Source organism: Synchiropus splendidus, chromosome 19 (assembly GCF_027744825.2).
Source record: "Synchiropus splendidus isolate RoL2022-P1 chromosome 19, RoL_Sspl_1.0, whole genome shotgun sequence".
NCBI classification, from domain to species: domain Eukaryota; kingdom Metazoa; phylum Chordata; class Actinopteri; order Syngnathiformes; family Callionymidae; genus Synchiropus; species Synchiropus splendidus.
The window spans coordinates 3,809,288-3,825,407 of record NC_071352.1 but is presented as its reverse complement, the minus strand read 5'-3'; the positions used below and the strand labels follow the sequence as shown (position 1 = coordinate 3,825,407).

Genomic DNA, 16,120 nt, shown 5'->3' with positions numbered 1-16,120 from the left:
TGATGCCTATCAAGGCCTTTATCACTGTTTCAACTCAACTCCACCCCGTTGCACAGCAGAGTCAGTGAGCATCACACTCACCACAGGTGATGGTATAAATGCACCTTTTATTAGTGAACAATGATGAGCCCCTAAACACAAGACAAAGTTGCATAAAAGACAATAATGTGGAGCAAAACACACCATCACATTCCCAAATCACACATCACAGCTTGGCTCATCTTTGGCCCAGAAACCGAGGGACGGACGAGCTTCCCCTGCACACGCGGGGATTTGTGTGGAACTGAGATTTCAACATCTCATCTTTGGCACTTGAGCGACGACATCAGTCTCACACATGAACGACGGAGGTGTCTTGTGCTGGAGGTGGGCCGGGCTCCACTCTGGGGTTCTGAGAAGGAGAAATGTCCAAAGTGGATGCGAGAATGTGGTATGGCAGCTCCACAGACTGACGGATGGTTTCTTCATATGTTGGAGGCGGCTGTTGAAGATACAACACAGGATGTCAGTGTTGAGTTAGGGGCGCATGTCCACGCCGTGAAAGAACCGCGTGTTGTCTCCAGGTCTAAATAAGGCCCTGCTCCTGTGGAGTGACTTTCACATCCTCGTCTCTGCCGACGACTCAGACCAGTCAGTGAGGTGACACCACTGAAAATGGCCTATAGAAAGTTAAACCACCTCTCACACCTGAACTATCTCCAGAGGTAAGAGGGTGTGATGAACTGCTCAGGATCTGTTTCAGGTCTCACACTGACGTTTGAAACATTCATGAAACACGAATGACAAGGGAACTGTCACTGTATTCAAGACTTTGAGACCACGGTGGTGTTGGGGTCACTGGTTTTTATGAGGCTGTTTTGTTTGCTCGAGTGATCGTTAAACGCTCTGTCAACATGTTTATCACCCTGACACTGTGCTCTGGGAACAAGCTCCTGCTGCAGCAGCATCACAGAATGTCCTCCTGACTGTGGAGACCACGGCCTGATGAGTGAACCTCCCACCTGAGACGACACAGTTGTTTTGTTCACAGTTGTTTCACGTCTCTCACCTCCGGTGCGCTGAGGCCGAAGCGGTTGGCGATCAGCATGTGGATCTGCCTCTGGCGATCTTTCTTACGGACGCTCTCGTAGGAGGGCAGTCTGGAGGCAGGAGTGGTCAGTCCTGGGAGCCCCGTGCACTGGAGAGCGGGCAGTCTGTAGCTGGAGGGCGAGCCAACGCAGAAGGGCTCCCCAACCTGCGTACAAGAGGAGGCCATTACCTTTGTGTAACAGAGACTCTGTTGCAGCTGAGAAGAGGGTTTCGCAGTTCACACCACTCAGAGCGGCGTAGCACATGGATCGAGTTCAGGTCCAACACTTCCCCTGCCTTCATCTAGTCTCCCTCTGCTGCAGACCATGACCACCAAATGGAGAGTTTGGACCTGAGACCTTCATTTAAGACTCACCTCAGTGCGGATGTTGTTCGCCTGCTCCAAGTAAGTCGGCCCAACCAGCGTCTGTCTGCTGCTGTACTGGGATCGAGAGTCCTGCACAACAAGGCCAGTTAGCAGCAGCACTGAGGGGGTGTGGACGAGCAGTGGCAGAGGTTCGTGCTAAAGAGACCAGGTGTGATGGGTGAAGGTGGTAGCCTCCGCTGCTGATGCAAAACTGGCTCCTAATGACTTGAACTAGTGTGTAAATATTAGCTTTCTGAAGTGACTTAACAGCACTGTCAACAGTGTCCAGACGAGGGTCAGGGGTCGTGGATGGGCAGCAGGGAGGTGAGACACACTGGGATTAGAGTGACGCTGCTCTCACTCCAGCTGCTGCCACACAGTGGCCGAGCAATAGGCGAAACGTGTCAAGCGTTTTTACGTACTGCCTGCCCTCGCTTGCCCGACCAAGTCCTCAATTAGCCAGAGCGCCACTGACTGCATCGCTCATTGAGCGATTCTTCATGCCTAGTTTCATCACTGTAGACCCTGGCTGCTGAAGCAATACCATAAATTATCCAATCAGCACGACGACCACCCGTGGAGTGCCGTGCCTCCTCCCACTGCCTCCCCCTTTACGACCTGACCAGTCGGGCGCTCGCTGTCTGAGGCGTTAACGTCAGAGAAGAAGCATCCAGTGACACGGCCCGAGGTGAAATGAGTGGCCTTTGTTTGCCAGACAATGTGGCCTCCCCCTGTGTCACCAGTGTCCCTGGCAACACAGCTCCGCTGCTCTGTGCTGCAGGTAACAAGCACTCCAGCGCATGTTACAGCCTCCAGGTTGTGATTTACAGTCCACACACACACGTGACGCCTCTCGCCCCCCAAACTCAAGTTTACTACTAATGCATGCATTCAATGCTCACTCCATTATCCTCTGTGGAGACTTCAGACAATGACGTCACTCATCCTTAAACTGACGCACGGCAGCGACCTTTGCCCTGACGCTCCGCAACATGTCAGAGGTCACTTTCCCTCGCCAGTTTGTGCTTTCTCAAACAGAAATGCAAAGTAAGAGGGAGACGAAGTGAAAAAGCACAAGCGTGTAAAATCAGCGCCGAAGTCGGGGGAGGATCCGCGTCGCCCGCTGTCTTTCTCACCACTGCCGTCTAAAGGAGAGTCATTGTCTCCGTGTGCGCCCCAACACCCACCCAGGGGACCCTCCACCATTCTTGGTGCAAAGTGAAGCAGAGAGAGGTATGCGACGATGAAGTTGATGACATGAAATGTTTGCTGGACGCACAAAAGAAGGGCTGTGTGTTTGTGTTGCTTTAACCAGACTGAATGACCATCTTTTTAACATCAATCTATATCCTCTGAAGTCAACCTTGCAAAGGCTAAACTGACAATGGAGGAAGGTTGCACCTAAATCTGTGTTTCCCTCGAGCCTGTCAGCCTGGTTGAAGTTCTTTTTCTGCCCTGACTTGAATTGGATTTGGAGCTGTTTCTACGCTCTATATGACGCTGAAGACCAGTCAAATCTCTGAGTGCAGTGGCTTCTATAGTGTTAATGCATGATGGATGGATGGAAGCATGGTCAGATTAGATGGAAGAAGGAAAGGATGGATGGAAGGACGGGAAAAACGCTTCCATCAACATCAGCAAGCATCATAAACTATTGACCTGAGTCAGCAGGTGGCGCAGTGGCATGTTGCTGTGAGCAGTTCAACATGAGGCCTGAGTCAGTGCTTCCCAGAGCTCAGGTCTCAGACTGCAGAGATGCGTCAGGAACTCTGACTGAGACGTCTGAGTCAGTCTTATCAGCTGCACACTGTGTTCCTGTGCTGCCACTGCTTTACACTGACACCAGCTTCAGCAGAGCTTCCTGTGACGTGAAGATAACACTTCACCCCTGGAACAGCACAGTCAGAGAAACCGTGGTTACCGTGGCGACGGCGTGTTGACTTTCTCTCAGCTGTTATCTTCTGCAGGGAGAGATTTGTTTTTGTTGTTCTGCGAATGAGGCCCCAGTGTCACACAGGTGACTCCACTGGCTCAGACTGTTGCACACAGCCAAGTCATCTGGACAGAATCCCTTTTACAAGTCACCGCACCACAAGTTGACAAGAGGCCTTTCAGAAGCTTATCCTGCCTTCAGTCCTTCAGACTGGAGTCGTACCTCTCACTCTCTGATACGGACCATGTTTCATTATTCATTGATAGAGTCCTGATCCTTCAGTGATTCCCTTAGCTGGCGGGCAACCCGGTCCCAGCTATACAGGGCAAGAGATATGGTACAGTCTGGATTGGTCAGAACCTTTTGTTGTCAGTTTTCCATCTGTAGCAGTGCATGATGGGACTGATAACAGTGAAGTTTGACATACCTACGTTGAAGCTCTCCCCTGACCCAACATCCATCTACTGAAGAGTCCATCTGAAGCTGCCCTCACTTACCATCTCTGCTCGTCTCCTCTGGCAGGAGTCAAGCCTGCAACCATCAGTGTCCTTCCGTTTGATGACATAATCCAGGATCAGAAGAATGAGAAAAAACACTACAAGAGACATCAGAAATGACCAGTGTGAAACCACTGGGACAGGGGCATTAGAAGCTGCCAACAAGCCTCAGCACAGATTGATCATTTAAATGAAGAATTTCGTCTCCAGGAAGTATCTGTTGGTGTCATGGCTGGAAGAACTGTCGTTTAGGCATTCAATTACTTTAAAATAATGTGTTTATCTGTTTTAACTCTCTATCTTGAGACTGACCTATTGAAATCACTTGCTTTGTGGATTTCCACGAATACACTGGCAAGGACCTGAGGTTTCTGTGGACTCACCAGACACGCAGAGCACCGCGATCTGCACGGACGACAGCTGGGACAGACGAGGGGTGCTCGGGTGTGGAGTCGTCCATGTCGGCTCGGTCGCGTTGGTTCCACCGAAAGTCCCTCCGGAAGTCGTCAGCTGCATCTCCACAGCTTCGCTCTCCTAATGTGCGCCAGCGCTGCGCCTCCTCACGATCACCTCCCCGCTCAGAGGTGCCCACATGTGCGCCACTCTCCTCCAACCACGCCGCGTGACGTCGCAGCTTCAGCTCCGAACTTTGACCGCCCGCTTTTTAGCTTCAGTTTACTCCGAGTGTGTCGCTAAAAATAGCTCCCGGACTCGGGCTGTGACTCCTGCTGCCTCCTCAGACTGATGGATGTCACCAGAGCAGGGGGTTAACATAGTGGATGCCTGAGCCGAGGTCTCGTCTCCACGGTGACGGAGCGCGGCTTTTTCCTCTCAACAAAACACACACCAACAGCATTAGTATTCATGGCGGTTTGTCTGTAGCAGCTACATGTGTGTGTCCCCAAATATTGATGAACAATATTAGACATTTGCTGATGTAAACATATGTATAACTTATGTAAAATGAACTGCATGGTCACTCTGGCCCAGGAACGTCAAGGAGATCGTGTGTTTTCGTGCGTACTTTCTAATATTGATTCGGTCTTTCATTGGTCAACGATATGTCGTGCTTTCTATTCCACTCAGGGTCCGACTCATTGGTCGAGATACTTGTTGTGTTTTGCGACCCCCGGTGAGGCAGATGAGAGCTCCACGGCATCCACTCAAGTTCAATAAAAAATCCCTCTTTCAGACGTAACCGACACTAAAGGCATTCGGTCAACGATCGTACTCGTTTCTAAAACATCTACAGTTAGCTAACACCATTTTAACTGACATAAAAAGAAACCTTATCCAGTTTGACTCCCTACACTCGGAAGAACTGCCTTTGTTTGTGTAGTCAAATCACGTTTTGGAGCGGCGAGGTTTGATTCATTTATTTCACATCAGTTGGCTCATGTAGAGGCGCAGGTGGGGGCTTGGAAACATAATCTACATTAATTTAAACGACACTCTGTATTTCCTCTATTTTTGGACGAACGTGATTCTCTCGCGTGAACGCGCCCACCCGACGTGTCCTGTGCGCGCGCCCCCGGGTTGCGGGAGAGGTAAAGATGGTGGCCAGCGTCCGTGTCCAGAAGCTCCTGCGACGATATAAACTAGCCATTGCCGCAGCGTTGACCATCCTTCTGATTCAGGGACTGGTGGTATGGAGCCTGCGCAGTCTGGAGGAAGGGGAGACGGAGGTGCGTTTCCGTTTCTTTTGTTTTTCGCTGAGCTACAGTGAGTAATGTGGGTTGAATCGCGGAGCTAGCCGCGAGTGCTAGCGCTGCTGCCCGTGTTGCCGTGCAGTGATGCTAGCTGCTGCTAGCTGGTGATGCTAAGTTTGAAGATGACTGGCATTCATGAACTACTCTTCCCAAGCTCTATGGCTGACTCTACTACTGAGGTCGACTCGAACCTGGCTGTTGTTCGGTGGCTGTCACGATTCAGTTCCCCATTTAAACACTGGTTTTTAACTGGCGAACTTGTTCGTCATTTGAAATAACGGTGTCCAAACGGAAAACAGGGACTAGATGACTTCCACCAGCATCATTTTGACGATAAGTTGAGGCGATTTTGACTTCCTGTATATCGAGTGACTGTCACGAATACTTGTCAAAGTTAAGTTGAACGTTTCGTAAACAAAACGCGGTGCAAGCTGTTGACAGACGTTGTTTGTAGACACAAATATTGCTCACCAGTTGTGTAAACTCCCACAAAACATGACTTTTAAGACATAGAACAACAGCCTGGGATTCCATGTGACACCTGGTCTCCCCTCTAATACATCCCGATGAACACCGATGGTTTGGTTTCATGGATGATATGAAGGTGGGATATGGATGATGTGGGGAAACAATGAGACCCGAGTCATGTTGCCTTTATTCTCAGTATATACCAGTCTAAATTCAATTCGACCAAACAAACATTCATTTAACAGAGGACCCTCTGCTTCTCTGCTTCAGCTGCCAAATTGGGTACAATTATTGTCATGCGATTTGTAGTTGAGTAAAATACAATTACATCCAGAAGCCTCATCACATAGTTCCTTGCTCAGCCTTCAGGCAATGTGAGGTCTCGTTGGTCCGGTTCGGGTTGGAACATGTTTTAGTACAGTATATGTTCATTTAAATGGCTGCAATCAGGGCAACTCTAAGAGAAGTTCAGAAACTCAGAGACAAAATACACTGCATGATTCAGATATGTGGTTGTATAAGAGGCACCTAGCTTTTGAATAAATGTCTGAAAGAGACATTGTATAATTTTTAAGAAGGCTTAGCTGTGTAACCAAAATGAGAGCTCTTTATCAGCCAGAGTCAGTTCAGCAGAGATTTCTGTCTCCCCGAGGCTCCATCAGGAGACAACTGTGCAGAAAACCTGGCTGAACGTGCTGTGACCCAGCAACAGGTGTGCACATCAGAGATGTGTGTATGCCTCACGGGTAAATTCATCAGCTCTCCAGAGCAGACAAGGGATATTTGATCTTGGACAACAATTTGAAGTTATTGAAGCAAAATGAGTCCGGCCATATGCCGCTGTCCTCATGGTTCTGCACTAACTTGTCCCCTCTAGTCAGCGTCTTGCTGCGCATGTGTGACTACAGCCGTGCATGATGCCTCAAACTCACGCTCTAAATGAAGCAGAGAGATTGAGGGAAGACTCAAATGGAAGTGTTCCCGGTGCCGTCCTGCCGTGCTAATGGCTCCACCTCAGCAGATAACGACTCTGATGTGCTTTCACTCCGCTGTAATTAGTCGGTGAAATGTCTGCACGGTTGTTCTTCGGCGATGACGGTGTTAATGAGTGGTGGGCCAGTCTTGATATCATCTGAGGAAAAGCGCAACACAATCATTCTCTGATTCTGGTGTTGAAAAGAAGCCAGTCATCCTTGAAAGTAATTCACTTCAATCTTTCTGATGCCTCCTGCACTTTTGGTTGGGCAGTGTGTATATGTGCTGACACAGCTTTTTTGGTTTGCAACTTGTTGTCTTGTGGTTTCTGCTCCACCATGCCAATCTCAGGCAGCAGACCTGGATGGCGGCTGCAGCTGGCAGAACCAGCTGGTTCTGCTGCACAATTCGTCTGGACTTAAAAGCTCTCAAAAGCCAGAAGAGGCTCTATGTGACTGTTGAGTCGTTTGTCTGGGAGCATTTTTAAATCTGTGTTTCAGTTTTGCAGCAGTGCTTTTTGTTCATGTTCATTGTCCTGGTGCAGTTCTTGTGTTGCGCTATGGCTGAAGCAGAGACGACAAAAAACGATTTGTTAGCGGAAAGAACAGTCATTGAATCATTATTTGTCACACAAAGATCCACCCGCAGTGCAGCTTCTTTTAAATGCTTCTTTGTGGCTTGTCACAGCTCATATGTCTGTGTCGACTTAATCTTAATGTTGACTCATTATTTAAAAATGAACAAGCATAGCAGAAAAACTGATTTGCTCCTCAGTGTTCTGCAGTCTTCAGTTGTCTGTCGCTGCTTATACAAGATGACGCCAAACCTCAAACGTCTCCTCTTCATCTGGGTGTTAAATATGTGCATGTCATCAGCATGTCTGGTTAGTTCCCTCTCCGGCAGCTTGAGGTTTTGGTCAGCCACAGTCATTCATCTATGTCAGTGGGTGTTTTTAGGTTATTCCCAAATGTGTCGCAGATTGGCTCCGCACAAAAAAGCAGGCACTTGGCTAAAAATAACTCGGATCAGCAAAACTGGAAGGAAACAAATCAGCCTCTTTTCAACCATTTCTGTATCTTTGATTACCACATGTCTTCAGACTCTGCGTCCTCTTTATTTCTCTGCAGAAAAAAACAAGGCGCTCCAAGCTGCCTGACCACAACAGCCCGGACATCAAGAAAGACGCCGCGCATGTGGAGAAACAAGTCTCTTTGTCAGGCAGAAACCAAGAGAGATGGAGTTCCAAGTTAGAAAGGACTGGGGGGACAGCAGCCAGTGCCCTTAGGCGAGGGACCAGTCGCAGGGTAGGGAAGCCCAGCATCAGGTTCAAAGCTCCTCAAGAGGCAGGGATGATGGGAGCAGGACTAGAGGGTGTGGTCCCTCATGACCCATCCAGCAGTCGGAACTTCAGCGACGCTAAAAGTGGGCCAGGCGGTGCCGCTCAGGTGCCAGTTGTTGCTTTACCAGGGGAGCCGGGCAGTGTGGATGGTGCACATCAGGCCTCGAGCAGCGACTTTGAACCAAAGTGTGACATCATGGGCAAAGATGCTCTCTCTGCACTGCATCGCGCTGGCTCGCAACAGTGCCGGCAGGAGATCGCCAACATCGTGTGCCTGCATCAGGCCGGGCGGCTCATGCCAGACGCCCTCCCACAGTTCTGCCCCCAGATTGGTGAGTGGTCGCGAGGGACAGGATGAAGAGCAGCTGGATTAGTGTGTAAAAATCTGCCCCATCCAGGTGTCCTGAATCCGGTCCAGGCTGCGGCAGAGATGGACATCAGTGTCTCCACGGTGGACAACCCTGTCAGGGTGGCGTTTGTGTTGATGGTACATGGTCGGGCCGTCCGGCAGCTCAAACGTCTCATCAAAGCCATTTACCACCGGGACCACTACTACTACATCCACGTGGACAAGGTCAGAACGCATCTGGTACCATGTTCATGTTCCTCCAGATGTGTGCTACAAGTTCTGAGCATGAGATGGGATTCATTTGTTGCTGGCTCTGTGGTCCAAATCCGAGGCTTACAAGCTTGAGTGACTTGCCGCTGATAAGCCCCAGACATGGCCCTGCTCTCGCATGTCTCTGCCTATCCACATTAATTAATCCAGTAACCACGCCTGACAGCTTCTCAATCCAGGACCTCCCTCACTCAGCCATGGACGTGTCTGCAGGAGGTCATCATGTCAGGGCTCAGTTATAGGCTCATTTTGCGCTTTAAAACGATTTTTAACCTGGAAGAAACACCTTGCCTTTTTCAGGTCTGCTGAGTAAATGAGTCGGTGTCTTCTCTGAAACCTGACACAACCGGTCCGCTCATGTCGTCGTCGGAGAATTTCAACATGAATTGTGAACAGAATTTCTCCTCCTAAGTGTGAAATGCTGCAGCCTAATTCACTGGGAAGGGAAGTGTTTGTGAGGACACGCTCTGTGGTGTGTGCCAGTTCTTGTGGGCACAGTGCATATTAAACAATGTGTTTGACTCCCTGCTGTGAGCCACCTGCACCGGCCGGCATCTTGATGCCTTTTGAAGGTTAAATTTACCCGCAGGGCTCAGCAGGGATTAGCTGGGCTCGAGTGGCGTGCTTCTTCTTGAGGCTGGATTTGGAGGAAGCCGCTGTCATGTGCGGCGGAAAAGACTTGCTGCCAGGTTGTGAAAGTCTCGGGTTGGAGTTCTGACAGCTACCAGGTTCCGTGAACCCACTTCTTCCACTGCTCTCCACATATCTGTCTTCTAATGAGTTCATTTTTAAACTTCTCCTCTTCTTTATGGTTTCTCACTTTCCACCGCTTTTCCTGTGACGATATTGGTCTTTCCTCCTTCTGAACCACATATTGTTGTGTCTGGCTTTCATTTTTCCTTCTGCCAAACCACTTGTTGTTTTCAAAATTGCCATTTCTTTACCACATTGTTTAATTCTGTTTTTTCTCTTGACATCCTTTTCTCCTGCTCCTTATTCTCCTTCTTTCAAGCATAAATAATTGTGTGTGAGTTGATAGAGGATTTTCTTCCCTTGTTTTCTCTTTTTTTCCCTTCTTCCCGCTCTAAAGATGAAGCAAAGAAGCACAAGCATTCACAGATACGCAAACGCAGTCTCAAACGCAGCTCTCCCCGAGGTCTACTCTCTTTGCAGCTTCTGCTCCTCTTCTTGGTTTCCTAGATGTTTCACTGAATTCTCTTCTGTTTAAGCAGCAGTTTCTGTCACACGTGGTCCGACTATGTCATGTCACCGCAGCATGATGCTCTGTGGCAGGAGTCATCTGTCAACGTGGCAGTCAACTGCTGATGCCAGGATGCGGCATTGATTCGTGTTAATCTTCTGGCCGTGTGGGTTCTCTCCTGACAGCGGTCCGGTTACATGCACCGAGAGGTCCTGCAGATAACCCAACAGTACCCCAATGTCCGTGCCACGCCATGGCGGATGGTGACCATCTGGGGTGGTGCCAGTCTCCTGAAAGCTTACCTGCACAGCATGCAGGACCTGCTGTCCATGCTGGACTGGAAGTGGGACTTCTTCATCAATCTCAGTGCCACAGACTTCCCCACCAGGTCAGTTCAGCCACCTAAAAAATCACCCCTTGCCAGGAGACCAGTCAACAGCAGTTGCTATGTTTTCAAGATGCATAATGAGTGTGTCGCTACCATTCTTTTTAAATGACCTGGAGCTCGTGTCCTCCCATCCCCGTCTCTCCAGAACAAATGACGAGCTGGTTGCGTTTTTGTCGCAGAACAGAGACAAGAACTTCCTGAAGTCCCACGGTCGAGAGAATGCACGGTGAGAGCCGCAGGTGAAGGTGGTGAGTCTTGTTCACGTGCTGATCCGTGACCTCTGCTCCTCAGCTTCATCAAGAAGCAGGGCCTGGATCGGCTCTTCCACGAGTGCGACAACCACATGTGGCGACTCGGTGAGCGCAGCATCCCGGGTGGCCTGGAAGTCTCGGGTGGGTCTGATTGGTTTGCGCTCACCCACCGATTCGTGGAGTACGTGGTCAACTCCCAGGATGCCCTGGTGTCTGGGCTAAAGCAGTTCTACTCCTACGCTCTGCTCCCCGCCGAGGTAAGCGAGCCAGGGGTGTCACGTTCATCCCCTGTGTAAACGGGTTAGTCTTGCTGCCTGGAGCTCGGCCTGCTCTGACACTTCAGATAAGGGCTGGGAAGAAATACGGCTCCAAGCACCGCGTGAGCTGTCTACGGCGGAGGTCTTTGCTGGAAAGCATCTGGAGGAGTTGATAAACATGAAATAAGGATATGAACTCATGAGTCAGAATGTTAACTGGACCCACCTCCCACAGTCCTTCTTCCACACGGTGCTGGGAAACAGTCATATGTGCGACAGCCTGGTGGACAACAACCTGCGCGTCACCAACTGGAATCGGAAACTGGGCTGCAAGTGTCAGTACAAGCACATTGTGGACTGGTGCGGCTGCTCGCCCAACGACTTCAAACCTCAGGATCTGATCCGCATCCAGGTACCTGAGCCTGCTCCGGGTCCTGCGCCTTTCTGTGGTGCTCGTCTTCAGTCTGCCTTCTCCCCTCAGCAACTGAGCCGGCCCACGTTCTTTGCTCGCAAATTTGAGTCCACGGTGAACCAGGAGGCCATCGACATCCTGGACACACACCTGTACGGTCAGTACGCCCCAGGCACCGCGGCCATCAAGGCGTACTGGGAAAACCAGTACGATGTATCCGATGGCGTGAGCTCCCTCAGTGACGTGGCCTTCACCGCGTACACGTCTCTTGTTCGCCTCTGCCTAAAAAGTCATCTCACCGCGTCAGGCAGCGCAGATTCCTGCAGGTCAGTGAACGCATCATGCGACTCGCTTTAAAACTCTCTTTGAACACAAGCAGCTTATCTCCTGCGCAGGTTTGAGCCGGTGGGCGACCTTCGCTCCGTTCACTTGTACTTCTACGACGACCATTTTCAAGGTTACTTGTTGCGCCAGCAAATGCAAGCCAAAGGGTCAAAGGTGAGGGAGACGGTGGAGATGTGGGCTGTGCCTCAGGCTACTCTTGTTCTGGAGACCAATCTGAAGGAGTTTGAACGGCTGAAGAACCTAGAGGTGAGTCGGGAGGCTGATATTTGCTGTGATGCTGTAGACGTCACGTTTTCTCTGAAAAGATGTGGTGCCTTAATGATGTGGGCTGCAGGTAGACACCTGAACCTGTTGACTCCATGTTTCCCTCTCTCCAGATCAGCACCGAGTGGGACCCCAAAGAACGAATTTTTCGGAATTTCGGCGGCATCATCGGCCCTCTGGACGAGCCGCTGGCTGTGCAGAAGTGGGCTCGTGGGCCAAACCTCACCTTCACTGTGGTGTGGATCGACCCGGCCTTTGTGGTGGCAGCTTCCTATGACATCACTCTGGACTTGGATACTGAATACACTCAATACAAACCCCCTCTGCAGCGCCCCCTGCGGCCCGGCACTTGGACGGTGCGAGTCTTGAAACAGTGGCGTCGAGTGGCAGAAGTTCACTTCCTAGTTGTCCCACTGACCGTCAGAAACAAGGAGCCGCTCCGTTCAGGTAGGATGTGACGCTTGTGGGTCTCGAGACGAACCTTGCGGTTCTGTTGAGGTTCTGTTGAGGTTCTGACTAACCTGAACATCACCTGCAGACGAGGACAGCTGGCTGCACTCCGGGCCGCCAGGGAACCTCTACCTTGACCAGAGTCTTCAGCAGCTGAGCTCGGTGCTGAATCTTCCACCACAAGAAGGTGCCATGCAAGAGGCCCAGCGCCAAGCCCGGCTGGTGGGCCCGGCCCTTGACGCCTGGGTGGACCGAAGCATGGGGGCCTTCTGGGCCATCGGGGAGGTTTGTGTGACTCAGACTTCACCCTGCACTGCCTTGCCTCTGTGCTCCAAAACCTCCTGGAGCTCCCTGTCGCCTGACCCCAAGTCTGAACTGGGTCCAGTGAAGAGTGACGGCAGAATCAGGTAGCCTCCAACTCGGTACTGAAGACAAAAAACCCACAAACCTGAACGCTGGAATTTTGCACATTGATGACCACAAACGGACGGTTTGCCGAATGGTCTCACAGATCCAGAGGTGTCATGTTTGTATGGAGGCCCGCCAGTCGGGGTCGCACACACCCGGTCCGCTGGTGTGGACTCTTTGTTCGTCTTCATTTCAAGGGAGAATCGTGTTATTGTGCTTATTTTGAAGCATTGTTGCGTGAGCATGAGGCAGAAGTGCACTTTACTGTAGGAGGACCTAAAGGCAGAGGTCCGAAGGGACGCGGGCGTTTGGGAGGTCTCGCGTCTTTCATTTCACGTACATGCGAGACGAAGAACCAGCACAGACATCAGTCCAGTGTTTTTATAACTGTCTATTTGTTTACTTAGCCGCAGCAGTCAGTCTGCGTTTTTAGCGTGAGGACATTCACTTGAGACTCAAAATCCCACATTTTCATGAAGGTCCATCATTACAGCTTTAAACTAGTCTTTTTAAAATGGAAATTGTTCTTTTTTTTTAATTGTGATTTTGGAGCTCAAGTGACTGCACTCGCTTCTGTAGCTGCTAAATGTGTTCAATTCAACCATGAACAATCAGCCTAGCGAGCTGCTGTGTTGAAGGAAGTGCCTAGTCATGTGATCGGACGTTACAGAACAGTCGAGACCAAGTTTGCAGCTACACAAACCTTTCACTGAAGTCGATGTCAGCTCAGTGTTTACATCATCACCCTTTTGTTTCCTCACATTTCTTCATTGCACCTCATCCTTGTTGAAATTCCTGTCACCAGTGGAGTGTAGTTTTACCTCCACTCACATAGGAGTTGTTTCTGGGGTTCACTCATGCGCTGACCAATGGCCGTTCTACTTTCAGTACAATGTTAGAAACGACACCATTTCAGTTCAGCAAGCATTTGTGTTCTCAGTGCGCCGATGTGAGTTTGGTAAAAGCCTGGAGACACGCATCGATTACCTCATAAACCTTCCTGTTCTGTTCACAGTGATGTCATGGTGCATTCAGGTGCGTGGGAAAGCTTGACATCTGCATTCTCCTCCCTCTCCTCCTTCATTTTAATAGAGCACCGAGGCTGTCACTCCAGTCACGCATTACTTTAGAAGAAGCTCATTTCAATCCCACGTCAGCAGTTTGTTACAGGAAGTGTGTTGGCTGCTGACAAGCTCGTGCCGGCCTCGCCGCTGCTCTTCAACTTCGGTGTCAGACAAGGAGCATGTCTTTGTGGCGAGCTCCACCATTCTCACTCGCTCAGCCGTCCGCCCACCTGCTGTCCTGAAGGAAGACAAGTTGATCGGGACAAGAGGAAGTGGCCCCCGGCTTGATTGATTAAAGCCTGACTGTTACAACAGCACCTGAACGCACCATCCAGACTTCTAATCTGTAAAGAGGTTGTCCTTCATCTCTTGTCCAGTTCCAGCTTCAGCTTGGGTTCGTGGTCCATTGGTTCCATGATTGGTCCCTGTGGGATCATTCCACTGGGCTGCTCCAAGATCAGTGCCGCACGCCAATTTTAAATATGGTTGCACACCATTATGACCACTGATGGCTGAGAGAGCCGCGGTTGTCATGGCACCTGTCAGTGGGATCTTTCCAGCAACAAGCTTCTGTGCTGATGCGGGAGAAGGGTTCGGAGGGTGACAGACTGTGCCTAATTGGGATGCGTCTTGGCTTCTCCACCTACATGTCGAGAGAGACCGCACTCCAGAGCTGACACGAGCAGACACCCGTCTGAGAACTGGCTCGTAATGAACGGATGTCCCTGGAATCACTGAGTAATGATGTGCCAGTTTGTTTAGTGACTCTCCAGACGTCATCGTGTTTGTGACGGCTGAGAAATGTGGCTCCACCTCCTGGCAAGATATGAACTGCGAAATGTGCAATGACCAACCGTTGGTCCGTTTCTAAGTGGCCTTGAGAGGGAGGAGGTGCTTGCTGCCTCTGCGGCTCTCCTGGAGACCCCGTGTTTTTTTGAGAGGAGTTGTGCGGCAGTGAGTCATCCCCTGGTGATTTAAACAAGTGTAGCCCCAACATTTCATGGCAGGCGTTGTGACTCAATAAAGAGAAAGTGAACTGTTGAATGCTTCTGTGTCTCTGTCTTATTCTGCCTCGGTGTAATGTTCTCCAGTGGAGCACTTGCGGAGCCAGAACCTTCAAAGTCAACGTTCATCCTGAACCTGTGTGTTGTGCTGAGTCTCTGCAGCAGACAACCTCTCCTCCACTTCCTTCTCATCAGCGTCACAAAGGTGACATGCGGCTCTTCTGCGGAGAACCCAGAAGGTAACAAGATGGATGAACTCTGTCATGTCTGTTGTTGACATTGGTGTGACTCGAAGGTCAAGTCTGTTTGGCAGCGAACCTGGTTCTGTGAGGAGTGTGTTTGTTCTCCCTGTATGTGTCTGGATCCTCTGGTGTGGTGGTGAGGTCAGGCCTGCAGACTGTGCTCTGGGGAAGATTCCGTGAACTTCACCGGTCCACAGAGGGACAGTTACTCAGCGGAGAAAAACACTGTGGATGAGTGTAACGTTTAGCAGATGAATGAGAAGACTCAAGTGAGTCAGCCAGTCTCATGGGTGACTTTGTTATTATGGGCTGCCTGTGGAATTCCAGCCTTCTAATGTTGGCATACTGATGATGTAGCAGTTGATGTGGACCTGTAATGAAAGTTCAGAGTCTTCCCCCCCGGCACACGATCACTGTCATGTCCTCTGAGGTCTGATGACAGGGATGCAGAAGACCCGTCTCTCGGAATCTTCACATGGGATCATTGTCAGGACCAGGTCTAGAAATGCCTCTTTACTTTAGAAACACTGAGCACAGTTCAGGTCCAAGGGCCGTGGCTGTGGGAGGAAACCCGAGCTCCCAGGGCGATGAGTTCCTCATTACATTTGACTCTGTCTGAAAAGAAGGAACCCGCTGCTCTCACCCATCATCGTGAAGCGCCCGTCCATTCCTGCAGATCTGCTGAGACGAGCTTTTGCTTCTCTGTCAGCAGCTCCAGTGATTATTATGAAGGTCTCCGAGCCGCTGATGTGGCTGCATCTGTGGGCTCTCTGAGATAAGAGTGGGTGGAGGGGTGGGCTGCCGATGAGAGGCAGCAGAAGCCTGCTCCGACAGAAACAACCCTCTGTGGGAGAGGAGC

The 16,120-nt window shown here is 50.5% G+C and overlaps 2 protein-coding genes across 2 annotated transcripts; one reads left to right on the top strand and one right to left on the bottom strand.

The window, feature by feature from the left end:
* Nucleotides 1–100: 100 nt before the first annotated feature.
* si:ch73-364h19.1 (uncharacterized) lies at nt 101–4,550 on the bottom strand. The gene is made up of 5 exons (XM_053852105.1): nt 4,249–4,550; nt 3,866–3,963; nt 1,445–1,525; nt 1,049–1,234; nt 101–481 (listed from the first exon to the last, which is right to left on the bottom strand). The coding sequence occupies exons 1-5, from the start codon at nt 4,379–4,381 to the stop codon at nt 332–334; spliced, it is 648 nt and encodes a 215-aa protein (XP_053708080.1). The 5' UTR covers nt 4,382–4,550; the 3' UTR covers nt 101–331.
* Nucleotides 4,551–5,370: 820 nt separating this feature from the next.
* On the top strand, nt 5,371–15,059 carry xylt2 (xylosyltransferase II). Its single transcript, XM_053852542.1, has 11 exons — nt 5,371–5,550; nt 8,145–8,688; nt 8,755–8,930; nt 10,362–10,564; nt 10,710–10,790; nt 10,856–11,072; nt 11,308–11,484; nt 11,554–11,810; nt 11,880–12,075; nt 12,207–12,540; nt 12,632–15,059. The coding sequence occupies exons 1-11, from the start codon at nt 5,419–5,421 to the stop codon at nt 12,952–12,954; spliced, it is 2,640 nt and encodes an 879-aa protein (XP_053708517.1). The 5' UTR covers nt 5,371–5,418; the 3' UTR covers nt 12,955–15,059.
* The last annotated feature ends 1,061 nt before the right edge of the window (nt 15,060–16,120 follow it).